This window comes from Micromys minutus (genome assembly GCF_963924665.1).
Source record: "Micromys minutus genome assembly, chromosome: 23".
NCBI lineage: Eukaryota > Metazoa > Chordata > Mammalia > Rodentia > Muridae > Micromys > Micromys minutus.
The window spans coordinates 41,454,695-41,469,398 of record NC_137958.1 but is presented as its reverse complement, the minus strand read 5'-3'; the positions used below and the strand labels follow the sequence as shown (position 1 = coordinate 41,469,398).

General features: G+C 41.6%; 1 protein-coding gene across 2 annotated transcripts in view; it reads right to left on the bottom strand.

The window, feature by feature from the left end:
• Window positions 1–14,704, bottom strand: part of MET (MET proto-oncogene, receptor tyrosine kinase) — a 106,714-nt gene that overhangs the window by 21,806 nt on the left and 70,204 nt on the right. For both annotated transcript variants that reach the window (XM_080936246.1, XM_080936247.1), the window contains 4 exons: window positions 12,060–12,278; window positions 5,208–5,354; window positions 3,497–3,650; window positions 3,164–3,304 (listed from right to left, as the gene is read on the bottom strand). In XM_080936246.1, the coding sequence (XP_080792372.1) occupies window positions 3,164–3,304; window positions 3,497–3,650; window positions 5,208–5,354; window positions 12,060–12,278 (661 nt within the window). The remainder of the gene's footprint in view (window positions 1–3,163; window positions 3,305–3,496; window positions 3,651–5,207; window positions 5,355–12,059; window positions 12,279–14,704) is intronic.

Sequence of the window (14,704 nt, the reverse complement as noted above, 5' to 3'; positions counted from 1 at the left end):
CTGAAGGGCTGGGGGGATGGCTCAGTGGGTAACAGTACTGGCTTTACAAGTATACTTGAGTTCAACGCCCCCAGTTGCCACATAAACAAAGCCAAGCATTGCAGAGTCAAGACAGTTGGATTCCTAGAGCTTATAAGCGAGCCCAGCAAAAAAGAGGAGCATCAGGTTCAGCGACAGAGCATTGTCACAAGGTAACAAGGCCAAGAGTGATAGCAAGGGCTGCTGTCATCTTGCTCTGGGCCCCACAGATAGGTACAAGGACATGCAAACACAGGCGCGCGCGCACACACACACACACACACACACACACACACACACACATCAACTCTTTTTTATTTTCAAATTTTGTGTTACTGTTGTTGACCTGCACTTATATAGCATTAGAAGTAAATAACACTACATTCTCAGGATTGAGAGTCTCACGCAGCAGAGGTAAGTTCTCCCTCATTGTGGGGGGGGGGGGTCTCAGAGTGTCATGGCTGCTTAGAGCAGGGCAGTTCGGATCTGTGCTAGTGTGCCCTACCACTGTTCAGTTGAGGGCCTCTGGGCAGGGTTCAGTTTCCCATTAGCCCATCTTTACAACCAAGGTGCTCTAGGACCCTTAAGCAAGGTTTTTTTGGTAGGGAGATGGCACTTACATGCCAAGGCTAAGGAGCTGTGGCACCAAGTGCTTTTAACCCTAAATGAGGCAAAAAAAAAAAAAAAAAAAAAAAAAAAGTCACCAGACGCTTTGCATTTCCCACTGGAACACCATCCACAACTAAGATCTAACATCAGAATCACAGCAACTGGCTGGCAGTGTGTGTGTGTGTGTGTGTGTGTGTGTGTGTGTGTGTGTGTGTGAGTGTGTGTCCAGAAGAGAGTTCTGTGAAGTTGGAGCTCCCCTTCTACCTTTACATGAGTTCTAGGTATCAAATTAACTCACTAGGATTGTTGGCAATTGTATTTACTTTCTGACCCATCTTGCTTTCTAATTAAAAAAATTATAATAATTATTATTGGTGTGTGTGTGTGTGTGTGTGTGTGTGTGTGTGTGTGTGTGGTGTGAGGATTTCTTAGTGTTTTACATTCCTCACTCGCCTAACATGAGTCATGGCTTGGTAAACAAGCTTCTCCCTCATGGCTTGCTTTCCTCCTTGCTTGTATCCTAAGGATGAGAGAGTACACACCCTAAACGTAACCAATAGCAACCGTAGAACTCTCTATAGCTTGTGAGAATAGTATTTCCCCCCCATGGGGACCCAGAATTCTCTATGACATTTCAGCAGGATTACATCTGGATGATCTAAACTGGCTTCTCTGTGTATCGGAGTTAACCAAGGCTCAGGAGGAGTTCCCTTCAGGAGACCTTTATTTTGTATCTTGAAAAAGTTCCTCCTCAGCCTCTGAGACTCTACAGCTCTGAACTCCAGGTGCAAAGGAAAGAGAGGGTGAAGAAACAGGTTAGAAAATCCTCATTTGACTGCGTGTTATTAAAGGGGTGTGCAGGGAACAAGTCTTCCTTTTCACTTTACCCACCATTTGTGGGGTCCTCTTTAAAGTTCTAGAGTCTTCCTGGGAGGTTGCATTTGTTTGTTTTGAGCTACTGATTATTATGACTATAAAGGCCCTTCCAAAAAACATTTCTGGAGGTATTTTTGAAATTTATTGTCTGGCTGAGTAAGTTTAAGTTTTATTAACCAAAAGGGCTACTGTGGAAAACACTAAACATGTTTAAGTGGAGTTAGAAATAGTCATGACATCATCAGCTTTCTTAAGTACGGAGTTTCTTGTTTGACTGAAAGCAAACTATTATCTGTTGTGGCTATTGGGGGTCACTTACCTAACCCACCTTTCATCACACACACACACACACACACACACACACACACACACACTCACACACACACAATTTAAAGATCAAGAAAGCTTTATGGTGTGTGTGCCTGTATGTGCCTACCTCAATCCCCCTCCACTTTATTTCTAACTGAATTTGGAGCTGCTTGGCCAACACACTCTAAGGATGTGTGCCCTACACGCCCAGGGTATGTGACTTTTATGTACGTTCTGGTGATACAAACTTAGGTCCTGTTTCTCAGGCTGTAAGCATGTTATAGACAATCACTGCTCATGCCCAGGAAAGCTTTGTAAAAAGCAATTAGTTGCAAACCTCAAGAGTTCCAGGTCAGAGCTATTAAGCACGGTTATGAACGACTAATTATATCTGAAGTTTAAAAGCATGCACTGAGCTTGATTTGTCCACATTCTTAAAGGATTGGGTTTCTTTCTAACAGTGAATGGAGTAGTGTGGGGCACTGGATGATCTCTGGAGAACTAACCTAAGTCTCAGGAAGGGCAACAAGCAGTGAGAAACTTGGAATGCTAAGTGTCTCACTTCCTGGTGTACTGGCTTGGATGAGCAGCTTCTAACTTCTCAGGATCTGCAAGTGTCTGTGACTCACTTTATTTATCCAACAGTAGATATTTCAACAGGGAAGTGCTTGTACTTGACTCACGTCCTGTAACTTCTAAAGATAATCGGCCTGGTACAATACAGACATTTTGCTTTGTGCAGGGCATGTTTGAATAAAAACAATGTGAAGTGCCCTGGCCACCCTGGCCATTTGTCGGTCTGGTGTTTTGCAAAGCAGATGATGTTGATGAATAGCAGGACTGGAGGGTTTTCTTGGATAAGTCTCAAAATATATTCAAGCCATAGATGGTGGTAGGTAAAAATGATGCTAATTGAGAATGTCTTAAAAGGTTACTAATGGTGTAATTCAAAAGTTTCCCCCCAAAGATAGCACTTTAAAAATTATATTTAAATAAAAACATTTTATAACTAGAGTCTAGCTGAAGGGTTAAGGAGAGCTCAGTGTCTAAGCGTTGCTGATATAAGTTACGTTGCTCAAACAATTCTAAAGTGAACTTTTCTGAATGTGAGCAGAGCTTGCAGATGCTGAGATTCCAATATGATACCTGCATGCATTTGGCTATAAAGTGGAGGCCATGCAATTCTGCATCAAGTTAAATACTCCTTTGGCAGAGGTCAACACTTTTTTCCTACTTGTATAAAAATGTAAGGAAAAAAAAAACAAAACCAAAAAGCAAAAAGCAAGAACAATGCCACAGCTCACAGAGGTCTATGTATAGAAATTTCTCAGGATAGTAAACTGAATTATACCTTCTGGAAAAGTAGCTCTGTAGTCTACAGACTCATTTGAAACCATCTCTGTAGTTGGACTTACACTTCGGGCACTTACAAGCCTATCCAAATGAGGAGTGTGTACTCTTGCGTCATAGCGAACTAATTCACTGCCCAGATCTTAAAACAGAGAGAAAGAGAAAGCTCGTTAAAGACTTTGCTGTCAAAGGTCCCAGGAGACTTTGACCCAGTGCCCAGAACTCACAGCCTCTTTTGAATGCTTATTAGACAACCCATATATCTCCACGACAGTGCGGGATGGAATCACTATATCGTTACTGTAGCTTCTTAGACAATAAATAAAATATGCACCTTTATGCTTTCTCTTTCTCAGCCACAGGAAGAGCCCGGATAATAACAAAATTACTACTGATATTGAGACCGCACCAATGATCAATCCTGTAAAATTCTGATCCGGTTGAACGATCACTTTCCCAAGGACAGTTGAAGACACTGCTTGCTTCCACTGGAAATAAATAAGGAGCAAAGTCAGATTCTGGCCAAGACTGATATAAAACATACTATCTATGCGGAACCGAGTTTCTCTGGGCCTCAACTAGCACCTGGTGACCACTATTCTAGAAGGTGCATGATGACCTTCAGAGTAAGTGAGAATTTCCTCAATTCTGTCTCAGTGCTGCTATAATTAGGACATAACTTAGATAAACAAATATTTCTTTGATCTTGAGGAACTAAAGTATAATGAAGGGAAATGGCTAGAGCAAGTTTTATGATATCATAGAAGTATGAATAAATAAAATGTATGTCGCATTTGGGAGGGTGGAAAGCCTAGCAGAAAATGTTTCTCCTCAGAGGGGAGACCATTTTATTATAAGGTAATAATATCTCATGGTCTCTTTATTTCCACCTTGATATATAGACGAAATCACATGGCTTCTCCCAGCTCCAGTGCTTTGCGACTTTTACAATTGATGTTCATTCTAAAATTTCAACGCTAGGTTCTACATTCGGTCTGAGACTTTGTAGTTTACTTGTGTATTCCCATTTCTTCACATGTCCAGAAGACTTCAGCAATCCTTCAAAGCTACTGTTTCTTGAGTAAGCAATATATGGTAGGCATGAAATAAGATATCATTCAGCCAGAAACTAGAATGAACCACAAAAATATTTGCCAAGTTAAACGAGCCAGATGCCAAAAGACAAATAACAGTATGGTTTGTCTTAGATGAAATATCCAGGTCAGCAAATTCGTCGAGGAAAAAGGGGAGATTGGAGGTTACAGGGCTGCCGGAGAAGAAGGTGGGGAATTATTCCTTAGTCCATTACGTAGCATCTGTTTGGGAAGGCTTGTGACTTACAGAGAATGCTGGTAATGCACATTATGAGTATCATTCATGCCTTTGAATTGTACATTTAATATTATTTAAAAAAGCAAACTTTACAATATATGTGTGCTACCCTGATTTACAGAAATTACAATTCCAACATTCCATGCCTGTTGAACTGTATATTTTGAGTGGTAAATTGTGTGGTATGTGAGTTATTTATCAGAAATAGACCATTGGGCGGGGGGGGGGGGGGAGAGAATAAAGAAACATTCGTGTTCTGGGTTATCTGATTTAGTTGTGTGCACGAAAGGTGATATGCAACAACTGGGCTTCCACTTTACTCCGCCAGGTGGATGCGTCTCTTTTGTAGAGTTCTACGCATTGTGACCACTGAGAGTGAGGAAGCCCCTTAGCCTGGTAGAAAGTGGAAGAAGGGACACCCTTGCATGTGTTCCGTTCCTTCTGAGAAGGGCAGCACAGTCTGGCAAGAGTGTGGCATGACGGGGAAGCAGTGCTAGTAAGATGACTTTTGGGAATTCCACTCTGGACCCAGGGGAAAGAGACAGTGTGATTAAAAACCTCAGCACTTCTCAAATCCCAGTTAGCAACCGAGGCTGGGCTGATGAACTACAGCCAATGTAGAGATGAGCTTTAGTGATTTATTTTAAGCCTCCTGGTGACATCACTGCCACGGCATCCTTATTTCCATCCTGAAAGGCTTGCGGGAACCCCACCTCTATATTTAGCTCGCTGTTCAGTTTCAGCAGGTCGCTGGGGACTCTACATAGCAGGGCTTCGGAATGCCACAGGAGACTTTCACAGCTCTGATTCCCAACCTTTAACACTTCACCTTTAACTGCCTCAGGGTCGATGTCATCTCCCTGGAAGGGAGCAAGAAAACAGAAATGAAAGGTCATTAACACTTCTTGGGTCACTAGGAACACTTGGCAGGTCTAGAAGGAAGCCAAGGACATAGCAAACGCAGAGGATGTTGCCTATGAAATCTGATTTTTTAATTTTTTTTATTTTTATGATGCTCAGCTTGATGGGAGTTGGGTTGCCTGACAGGGAGTTTTGAGCATTTCAGGACACTCTCTAGGCAGGAGTGGTAAGAGGAGGTTTTCCATCAGGTTCAATTTTAGAGAAGAGGAAAGGGAATATCGTGTCCTTATTTTGGAAACTGTCATGCATAATCATGACACTGAGTATGGACGTTTGACAAAAAAAAAAAAAAACAGCTTTGAGTTTAGCAGCTCAACCTGCTGAATTGCTAAGCGCTACCTTCTGCAATGATTCACTTTTGGAATCACACTGAACACTTTGGCAAGTGCCAAAGCCAAGGTCTCATCTCCAGAGACCCAAGGAATTGTCAATACATTCCTTTGGCTGTTTGAGCGGAGCAGTTTCTCTTTATTCTTCTTGCTTAGTTGAACAATGTACATACATAGATTCCTTTCAGTGAAATTCTCAGAAGATGCTGTATGACCTTCATTAGGATCTGAGAGCACAATTGCATTATTTTGAATAATTATGTAGCTTTTTGAGGTTACCATTACCCAACTTGACATAGTTAACTTGAATTAACATCAGGAATGTTAAATGTTAAGACACCAACATTTTTAGTCTTGGAAAAGAAGTACAGAACATTAATATATATTATTTTATATCAAGACCTAATGAGTAGTTAATTTATGAAAGCTGGTTGTTACTTGGAAGAGAGAGCCATCAAAACCTGTTACTGTTTTCCTTATGGATAAGGAACAGCTTCTAAAATCAGACAGCGCTGCAACTCTGTCTTACAAGCTCTTGAGTGTGTCCACAAACTGCTTTTCCTTGCAGTGTCTAATAGGTTTCAAGCTGGGTGGGTCTGATAGCATTTTAGAAATAGGAATATCGGAAAGAAGGCACATCTTTATATTCTAAGACTCTATTGAAGAAACGAACACAGACCAACCCTGTCCTATTGTGCTTCCAGAGGCAGTGGGAGCAAGCCATTGATCTAGGTCAGCCACGCAGGGTAATTCAACAGAGAAGCACATAAATCTCACGGGTCACTTTGGGGTTTAAAATGACAACTTGTTGGTTAGGTCTAGAAAGGGCGCGGGCGCTTACTCACATACTGGAGGGAATTCAGGGAATGACAGGGAAAAGATATTAAAGAACCAGAGGGCTTGATTTATGAGAGATGCCCTAACATGTGCCTTGTGAGCTTAGAGGATAGCTGGGGGGGAGGGGGAGGGCAATAATGCATGTTCTTCTCCAGGACTCATGTGTTCAGAAGAATTAACAACTAAAAGACTGAATTTTTATTCATAACCATCATGGAACGCGTGACGAACACTGGCTTATAGGCTATATGTCACCAACAGTACTGAAGATGAAATGCCTTTAAAAGCTGAAATCAGATAGAAAGGCATAGACAGGCGAGGGAGACCCCAGCTGCCCTAGCTGTCTAAGAGAAACCCGCACCAAAGCAGGCAGGACAAAAATAGATGCAGTTTAGCTTCTGTATTCTATGTAAATGTGGCTTTGTTGAGCCTTGGAAAACGATCTCGGAAACCATTTTAAGGCTTCCATTATTAATTATCAACTATTTAGCGAGTAGAAGAATACATTTACAAAGTCAGCTCAGTTCTGTAGGCATTGAGTGACAATATACGGGATTCTAAATAAAATGGAGTAAGCAAGAGAGCTTTGCTTTATTGATTTTTTAAAAAATTGAATATTTTATTTATTTACATTTCAAATGTTATCCCCTTTCCCGGTTTCTCCTCTGAAAATACCCTATCCCATCCCTGCTCCCCCTGCTTCTTTGAGGGTGGTCCCCCTGCTTCTTTGAGGGTGGTCCCCCTGCTTCTTTGAGGGTGGTCCCCCTGCTTCTTTGAGGGTGCTCCCCCTACTTCTTTGAGGGTGGTCCCCCTGCTTCTTTGAGGGTGATCCCCAACATATGCACTCACTCCTGCCCCGGCATACCCCTGCACTGGGGCATCTAGCCTTCAAGGGACCAAGGGCCTCTCTTCCTGATGTCAGACAGTGCCATCCTCTGCTACATATCCATCTGGAGCCATGGGTCTCTCCATGTGTACACTTTGGTTGGTGGTTTAGTCTCTGGGAGCTCTGGGTGGGGGTGGGGGTCTGGTTGGTTGATATCATTGTTCTTCCTATGGGGAGAGCTTCAGTTCTTTAGACACAAAGAGCAACCAGAGTTACAATGATCTCGTTTTCTTCTGTAAAGACGTCCTATTTTGTGATCGCTGATTTACAGGAGGAGAACTAAGCTTCAAGATGGGACAAAGACACAAATCTTAGCAAATTCTATCTGATGCAAAATCTACTTCTCACCCAATGAATGACAACTTGGGAAAAACAAAGACTCTCTCATCAAATAATAGATGTTTGAAGAAAGTTTAGACTAGAAAGATGACTCAGCAGTTAACTGTTCACCACCCTTCCAGAGAACCTAAGTTCAGTTCCCATCATTCACATGGCTTACAACATTCTAGCTCCAGGGGATCCACATTCTTTTCGACTCCACAGGTACCCACACTTACACCTGAAAATGTTTAGAGTTATTTCACTCAAATAAGTGTGCACAATCTATGTCACGTGATAAAATTTCTCTGCTATAAATTATTTTTACATTCATTAAATGAAAGTGAATAATTAGAAACACTGTAATTCAGTGAATTCTATGGAGTTTGGACTCAGGAAAGTTGCATGTAAGTTTTAGTACCACTGTTTGCTCCCTAGAGGACCCCAGGACAAGTTAATCTTTCTAAACTTGTTTATTTACTTGTTAATAGGAACAATACCTACTGGCCTCCTAACCTCAAAGGCTCACACAAGATTTAAATAACATAAACCAAAAGCCTGTGCTACTGTGATCCTTCATAAGTGTGGGCGCTATTGCTCCCGGAACCCCACTGTGTACCCCCAAAGAAGAGCTTACTCTACAACACCTTTCCCAAGTACTCCTGGTGGACTTCAGCTACTTCTAACATTGATAGGATTTCTGGTTGATCATTAACGAATGACCAAAATTTGGTGCTACTGTGGCTGGTCCCTTTGCATAGTCACCAGGCCCAACTAGTTGCTGAGGCAGATCCCACAATGGGGGCTGAAAACTATCAGGATCCTCTCTAAACCAGGTACATCTTATAGGTACATCTGGTTGAGAAATGTGAACTCCTCCTGGCAGTAAAAGACAAATTTCACAGTGCAATTTTTCCCGCAGATGCTGCTTTCTGACATTGTTTCGCTACGTAACCCATACTGGGCTAGAACTCCTTATTCTCCTATCCTCGAGAGCATACACTATGGCCCCTAACTATAAGTCCCCTCCTCCTTCCCCTCTGGGTCCTCCCACCCTCTTCTTTATTTGTTATGTGCACACGTGTGTTTCTCGGTGCACAAGCAGAGTCCACAAGAGGTGATGGGATCCCCTGGAGTTGAAGTTACAGGCGGCTGACTCTTTGGCATGGGTGCTGGGAACCAATCAGATCTTCTGCAAGAGCAGCATGCAGCTTTCACCACTGACTCGCCTTTCCGGATCCCACTCTCTTTTGTTAAACTTTTTTTTTTTTTTTTGGTTAGTGTTATTGGTTAGGCCCGACAACCAAGCCACACTCAGACACCACAGCACTTTCATTAGAGGGAGGCAGAGACCTTTGCACTTGTGTTTGAATGGCAATGGAAAAAGAACAAGAAATTCCTTTTAACAAAAAAAAAAAAAAAAAAAAAAAAAAAAATCACACTATTGGGAGTTCAGGAGAGGCAGAGGGTGCAAAGCGATCAATTTTAGAAATTGATAAAGGATTAAAATGCTGCTACAGTAAATAAGGTCATATATTCCACTCATATTTTTTCCTAGACTTACATAAACTGGTGTATAGGAAAAGACTGAATCAGGACACTAAAACAATTACCCGAAACTCTCCTGTCCCCAGTGGAGCACAGCTTTGTGGCGTACAAATGCTGTAGACTTGTTAGAATGAGTGAACTTTATACAGCAAAGAAAGGGAACTGCTTTGAGCCCATCTCTAGGGAACTTGGGCCGTGTTGGAAATACCATTAACAGACTTTGGATGATGTCAAGTTATGTTTTTCTTGGTCCACAAACTTTGTAGGACATTGAATAATGGCTGCTTAATTTACAGAGAAGAGTTTCTTTCTCATCAAATACTAGGTTTGAAAGGGTAAAGAACCACTTATCTCTAATCTGGCCATCATGACACAGGAACAGGAAAATGGTGTTTTGGGGGTGGCATAAAACTATTTGCACACAGACCTTTGTTTTCATCAAGAAAAACCAAATGGAATCTTTCAAACAGCAAACCGTTATTGTTGAAAGCAAAAGGTCACACTAGATTAGTTTTATTGTGGAAAAAAGGAAAGAAGTGATAAAAAGAAAAGACCCTTTCTCTTTTTCTAAAACTAATTAAAGAAGCAGACGAAAAGAACTTTGGTGTGGTGAACATACTGTTCAGTGAAGCAGGCTTCCATTTAATTTCATGCTGGGTTTACTTAATTATTATACAAAAATGCAGTGGTGGGGTTAGTGAGTGTGTGAGTGTGAACATGGGTTCCCTCAGAGATAAAAAAATCTCCCTGAAAAAGTAGAACTATTACAGTGGACATGTCACCCAGAGGGAGATGACCCACACCACCACATCACACCTGAGCAGGGGCCACTCCCATTTTCATGTGTGTTCATTGTGCGTTCAGATGTTCTTTAGAAGAAAACATTCTCAATGTCTCAAACAACAGCTTGTGAGGGACGAATACTTTGCTAGTTGAGAGGACTGTGGAAAGCTGAGATCTTGATCATTTTGCTAACTTTCTTATTATCTGAAGGAGAAGTGACCAAAATAACAAAAGAGAGCTGATTCGAGTCCTTATTATCTCTAGCTGGGCTTTAGTAATCTTTATCTGAGCAGGAAGGTGATCAGTTACTGTGTGTTAAGTAGGTTTTAGAAGCTAATGTATTCCCGAGGTAACCCAGATTCATTTATAAATCAGCTCAGATTTGACCACACCTATGAAATGGCCGAGCCAATATAAGATGAGTTAAATCCCCAAAGACCATGTAAAAAACATTAGGGCCCCAATTATGAACCTTGCTGTGCAATGTGGTCAAGGAGCTGACAGTTTCCATGGAGGCAAACCCACTACCATTATTTTGCTAAAGAGGCATAAAAATTCAACCGTCCCCTAAATTCCTATCTCTATGCTTGTAGATTAGTGTAGCCTTCAGACTTCGTCGGGGGACGTAGTGCATTGCATGGTGGTAAATATAGAAACCCAGACCTGGTCAAAGTGCAGAAAAGCAGCGTTAGCAGAGTGCTAAGCCACAAATGGAACATCCATTCCAGCCTTTTCTCCCAAGTCTCAGGGACCGTATCTTGGAGGAGGGGTGGGGTGGGGGTGGGGGTCAGGGTAGAAAGATTGTAAGAGTCAGAAGGTGGGGATCAGCAGTGTGAAGCCGTGTCTTCTGGTTGTTCATTCCAAACAGTTCATGTCTGAACTGTTCGTTCAGGAGCACACAGCTGTTTGCACAGGACCCGTACGTGAGCTCCCACTCCCAGCTAGGGAGTTGCCATGTGTGGGAATTTTGGAGGACAGCTGGTTATTTCTTAAGAGTGTGGTTTCTGGTAAGTCAACTACAAGTGCATTCCAGTGGATGACCCAAGTCAAGGAATATAATAAGGGAGATGCAAATTGGATTTGGTAGGTTATTATTATTTTTTAAGAGGACATGAAGTTGAGAAGGGAGTGGGCAGGTATCTGGGAAGAGTGGGGAGTGAGTTTGGACAAAATATACCATGTGTTTATGAAATTCTATAAGAATACACACATACATATACATATAGAGAGAGGGGGCAGGAAGGAGAGAGAGAGAGAGAGACAGACAGACAGAGAGAGAGACAGAGACAGAGAGACAGACAGACAGAGAGAGAGACAGAGACAGAGAGACAGACAGAGACAGAGACAGAGAGAGAGTGAGAGAGTGAGAGAGAAAGAGAGAGAGAGAGAGAGAGAGAGAGAGAGAGAGAGAGAGAGAGAGAGAGAGAGAGAGAAGGTACAAGAAGAAAAACCAACACTGAAAAGTTGACCTCCGGTCTTCAAATATTTACCATGCTATGCCTGCCCCTCCCCCTCCCCTGCAACTGGCTACACACAGCTATAAAACATCACATACTACAAGGAAGCATGACGCTGCAACTAAGGCATTTACTATCACAGCCCTCGGTCTTCCAATAAGCAGCACAGGTGAAGCCCACGAGGGACTGTATACCATCACGTCATCACGATAGCATCAGCGGGGAGCCTGTTTGATAGATTTATGCTCAGCATTTGTTACTTTCTAATATGTACTCAAGGAAGCGGTCTTAAATGCTTCGTTAAAAAGCAATGGATCACTACACTTATCTTCTAGTTTTCTGCCAAAAAGATTTGTTTCCAGAGCTTTGATATTTGCTGATGTTGAATAAGATACACCGAGCAAACACAACGAGTCTATTCACACGGCGGAGAAACCAACAGAGCAGCTCAAGTTCATTTAAGAGAGTATTTTAAACAACCCTTACCTTAATTTCCACTACATTTTCATTGCCCATGGAGATCATTACTGGCTTTTCAAAAGGCTTAAACACAGGATTATGTACATAAGTGAGATCAAAGTGTTTGGAAAGGATCCCGTCTAAGAGGAAGAAGGCTTTGGTCCTCAGTGGGAGCTGCAGGCCCAGCTGTTGCAGGGAAGGAGTTGTACAACAGATGATCTCGGAATCAGAGCGATGCTGACAAGCCTGCAGAGGACAGAGTTCCCACCATCAGCATCCGCACCGCTTGGCTATTTCACAACTGCAGAATCACAACTCGAAACACATCAGCAGTCAGAGATGTTGGGAAACAAGGTGGAAGTAAAACTTTTCCAAACGACTGTCTGAGCTTCGCGGGCTGCGCGTGGACTACAGTGAAGTAGCGGCAGCCTCTCCCCATTCCCCATCATGTGATTTTCCTTAGATCAACAAGGCACTTTTCTGGGGGGACCACCTCCTCACTCTGTAAAGCAGTTATGGGCTCACAGGGGCCGGGCCTTGAGAACTTAGAAAACCCTTGATTCAGATCCCACTTTTAAGAACTGTGATAAAGGTGTCACTTAGAAACTCAGTTTCCTTACTTAGTAAATAAGATTTAAGCGTTCTTCTCAGTGTGGGCTGTTTCATGGCACAACGTTTTATCACTTGCAAAGTTCTTTGAGGTTTGCACCACATCTGATAATGTTCCCACATCCTTCTTAGTGTGTTCAGTAGTAAGGGTTAGTTTCAAAATACAAAGTCAGTCTCATCTAATAGTCCCTGTATTTCCATGGGAAGGTGTCATGTTGCCCCTTTTTTGGGGATGGGGCAGGGGTTCTTTGTATGGGCCTTGTGGTCCTAGAACTCACTCTGTTGACCAGGATGGCCTAGAACTCAGTGATCCGACTGCCTCTGCCTCCCAGGTGCTGGGATTATAGGGGGGACCCATCATTGCCTGGCTCCATTTTTAGATAAAACATCTGGTCACACATCTGACGATGGAGTAGGGTGTTTCCAAGGCTTAATAATCATCAGTGTTTGGTATCCTCAAGACTGAGCCTTGTTTCTGTTTCCCCTTGTAGCACCTCTAAATAATGCTGTCCCTGTTACAAAGGCTCTGCTGTTAATGTTTTATATCCTTTCGCTTCTCATTTCAAATCTTCCTCTTTGAAATTCTGATTTATGGAATTTTGGAAAATGCAGCTTCCTTTCCTTTTGATTGTGTTTGACTGAAACCAGCCACACAAAAGTGGTGCATTTAAAGTCAGAGGGCTGTGCTTCTCCCCCAAGGGAAAGACAAACAGGTAACAACACCCCTTAGATTTCCTTTTCTTTACAAGTATAGTTGGAGATAAAACAATTACTTATGCTCACAATAGCCAAAGGCTTCAGGATATGCATAAAAAGCACAGAATTTACTGTGGTGATAGTTTCTTCTTAATAATTTTAAAATAGTCTGTTTGTAAAGAATGTACGTTGGAATCAGATAAAACAGAGACATTACATGGATAAAATATATTGCAATATTTAGTTTCCTATCAAATGTAATGTCATAACATTAAGAGCTATTTATTCCTATGAGCTTGTAAAGCGGAAATGAAAGATGTTGCTGCTACCACAATAATTCTCTGTATAATAATAAAAACCTAGGAACCACAGAACAATCTAGGACACAGCACATACTAATGCATTAATCGATATTTTGTTAAATCAATTATTTCTACATTTTATTGCTCCGAGTTTATTGGAATTAAAAATTTATTATAAAAATAATTTAAAAATTATTGTGGCTGAATATATTTGTACATCAGACCTGACCATGAGTTTTTATATGTTCAATAATAAATGCGTTTGATTCATCTTGGTCAACTTTAAACTCTATAAGCCACAGGGAATGGGGAAGAAACATGCACCTCTGCATACAGCAGAGTTTAGAAATGGCAGTAAATTAAGAAATAATAAGAACATAAATAGAATATCTCTTACATTTCTCACTCCTGTCAAATACTAATGCATAGAATTACAGTATTGACTCAAACAAGAGGAGGTTGTATTTCCAGATGTGTAGACCCTTAGGTCTTTTAACAAAAATCTGCTACTGTTTGAGTCTTTCTTAGGGTATGCCTCTCTTATATTCGACACTAACAGCTTCAAGCAAGCATTTAATTACAAATAAATGGCTGAAGCAAAGAGTCATTCTATACATCATCTTTGGGCAAGGGGGATGAAAGCGAGCTCAGCCATTATCTTAATAATGGGTAGGCTTGCCCTTCAGTAAATGAATCATTTCATAAACCCAACTTTAAAAAGTCACATGCCAACACCAAAAAGGGTTACTGTTATTGTTATTTGGTTAAAGTAAAATAGTATCTTGGTTCTGGAGAAGTGATGTCTCCTAAATGAATAGCAGTGGTATTGTAACTTTGTTTGTGGCCATGTATGGGGATTGGCTTCAAGGTCCTTAACTTCATGCTGTGACTCCCTGGAGCATCATCTCTCGGAAATATGATAAGAATCTAATAATACTTGTTAGAGGTGATGCAATGTGGATGACTGAGAGGGTCAAGAGGAAATCTCATTTGAGATGACCTTTGTGTTTGGTGATTTGGCTTGACATTTTTAGCCCCAAATTGCTTTCTATAATTAAAAACTAG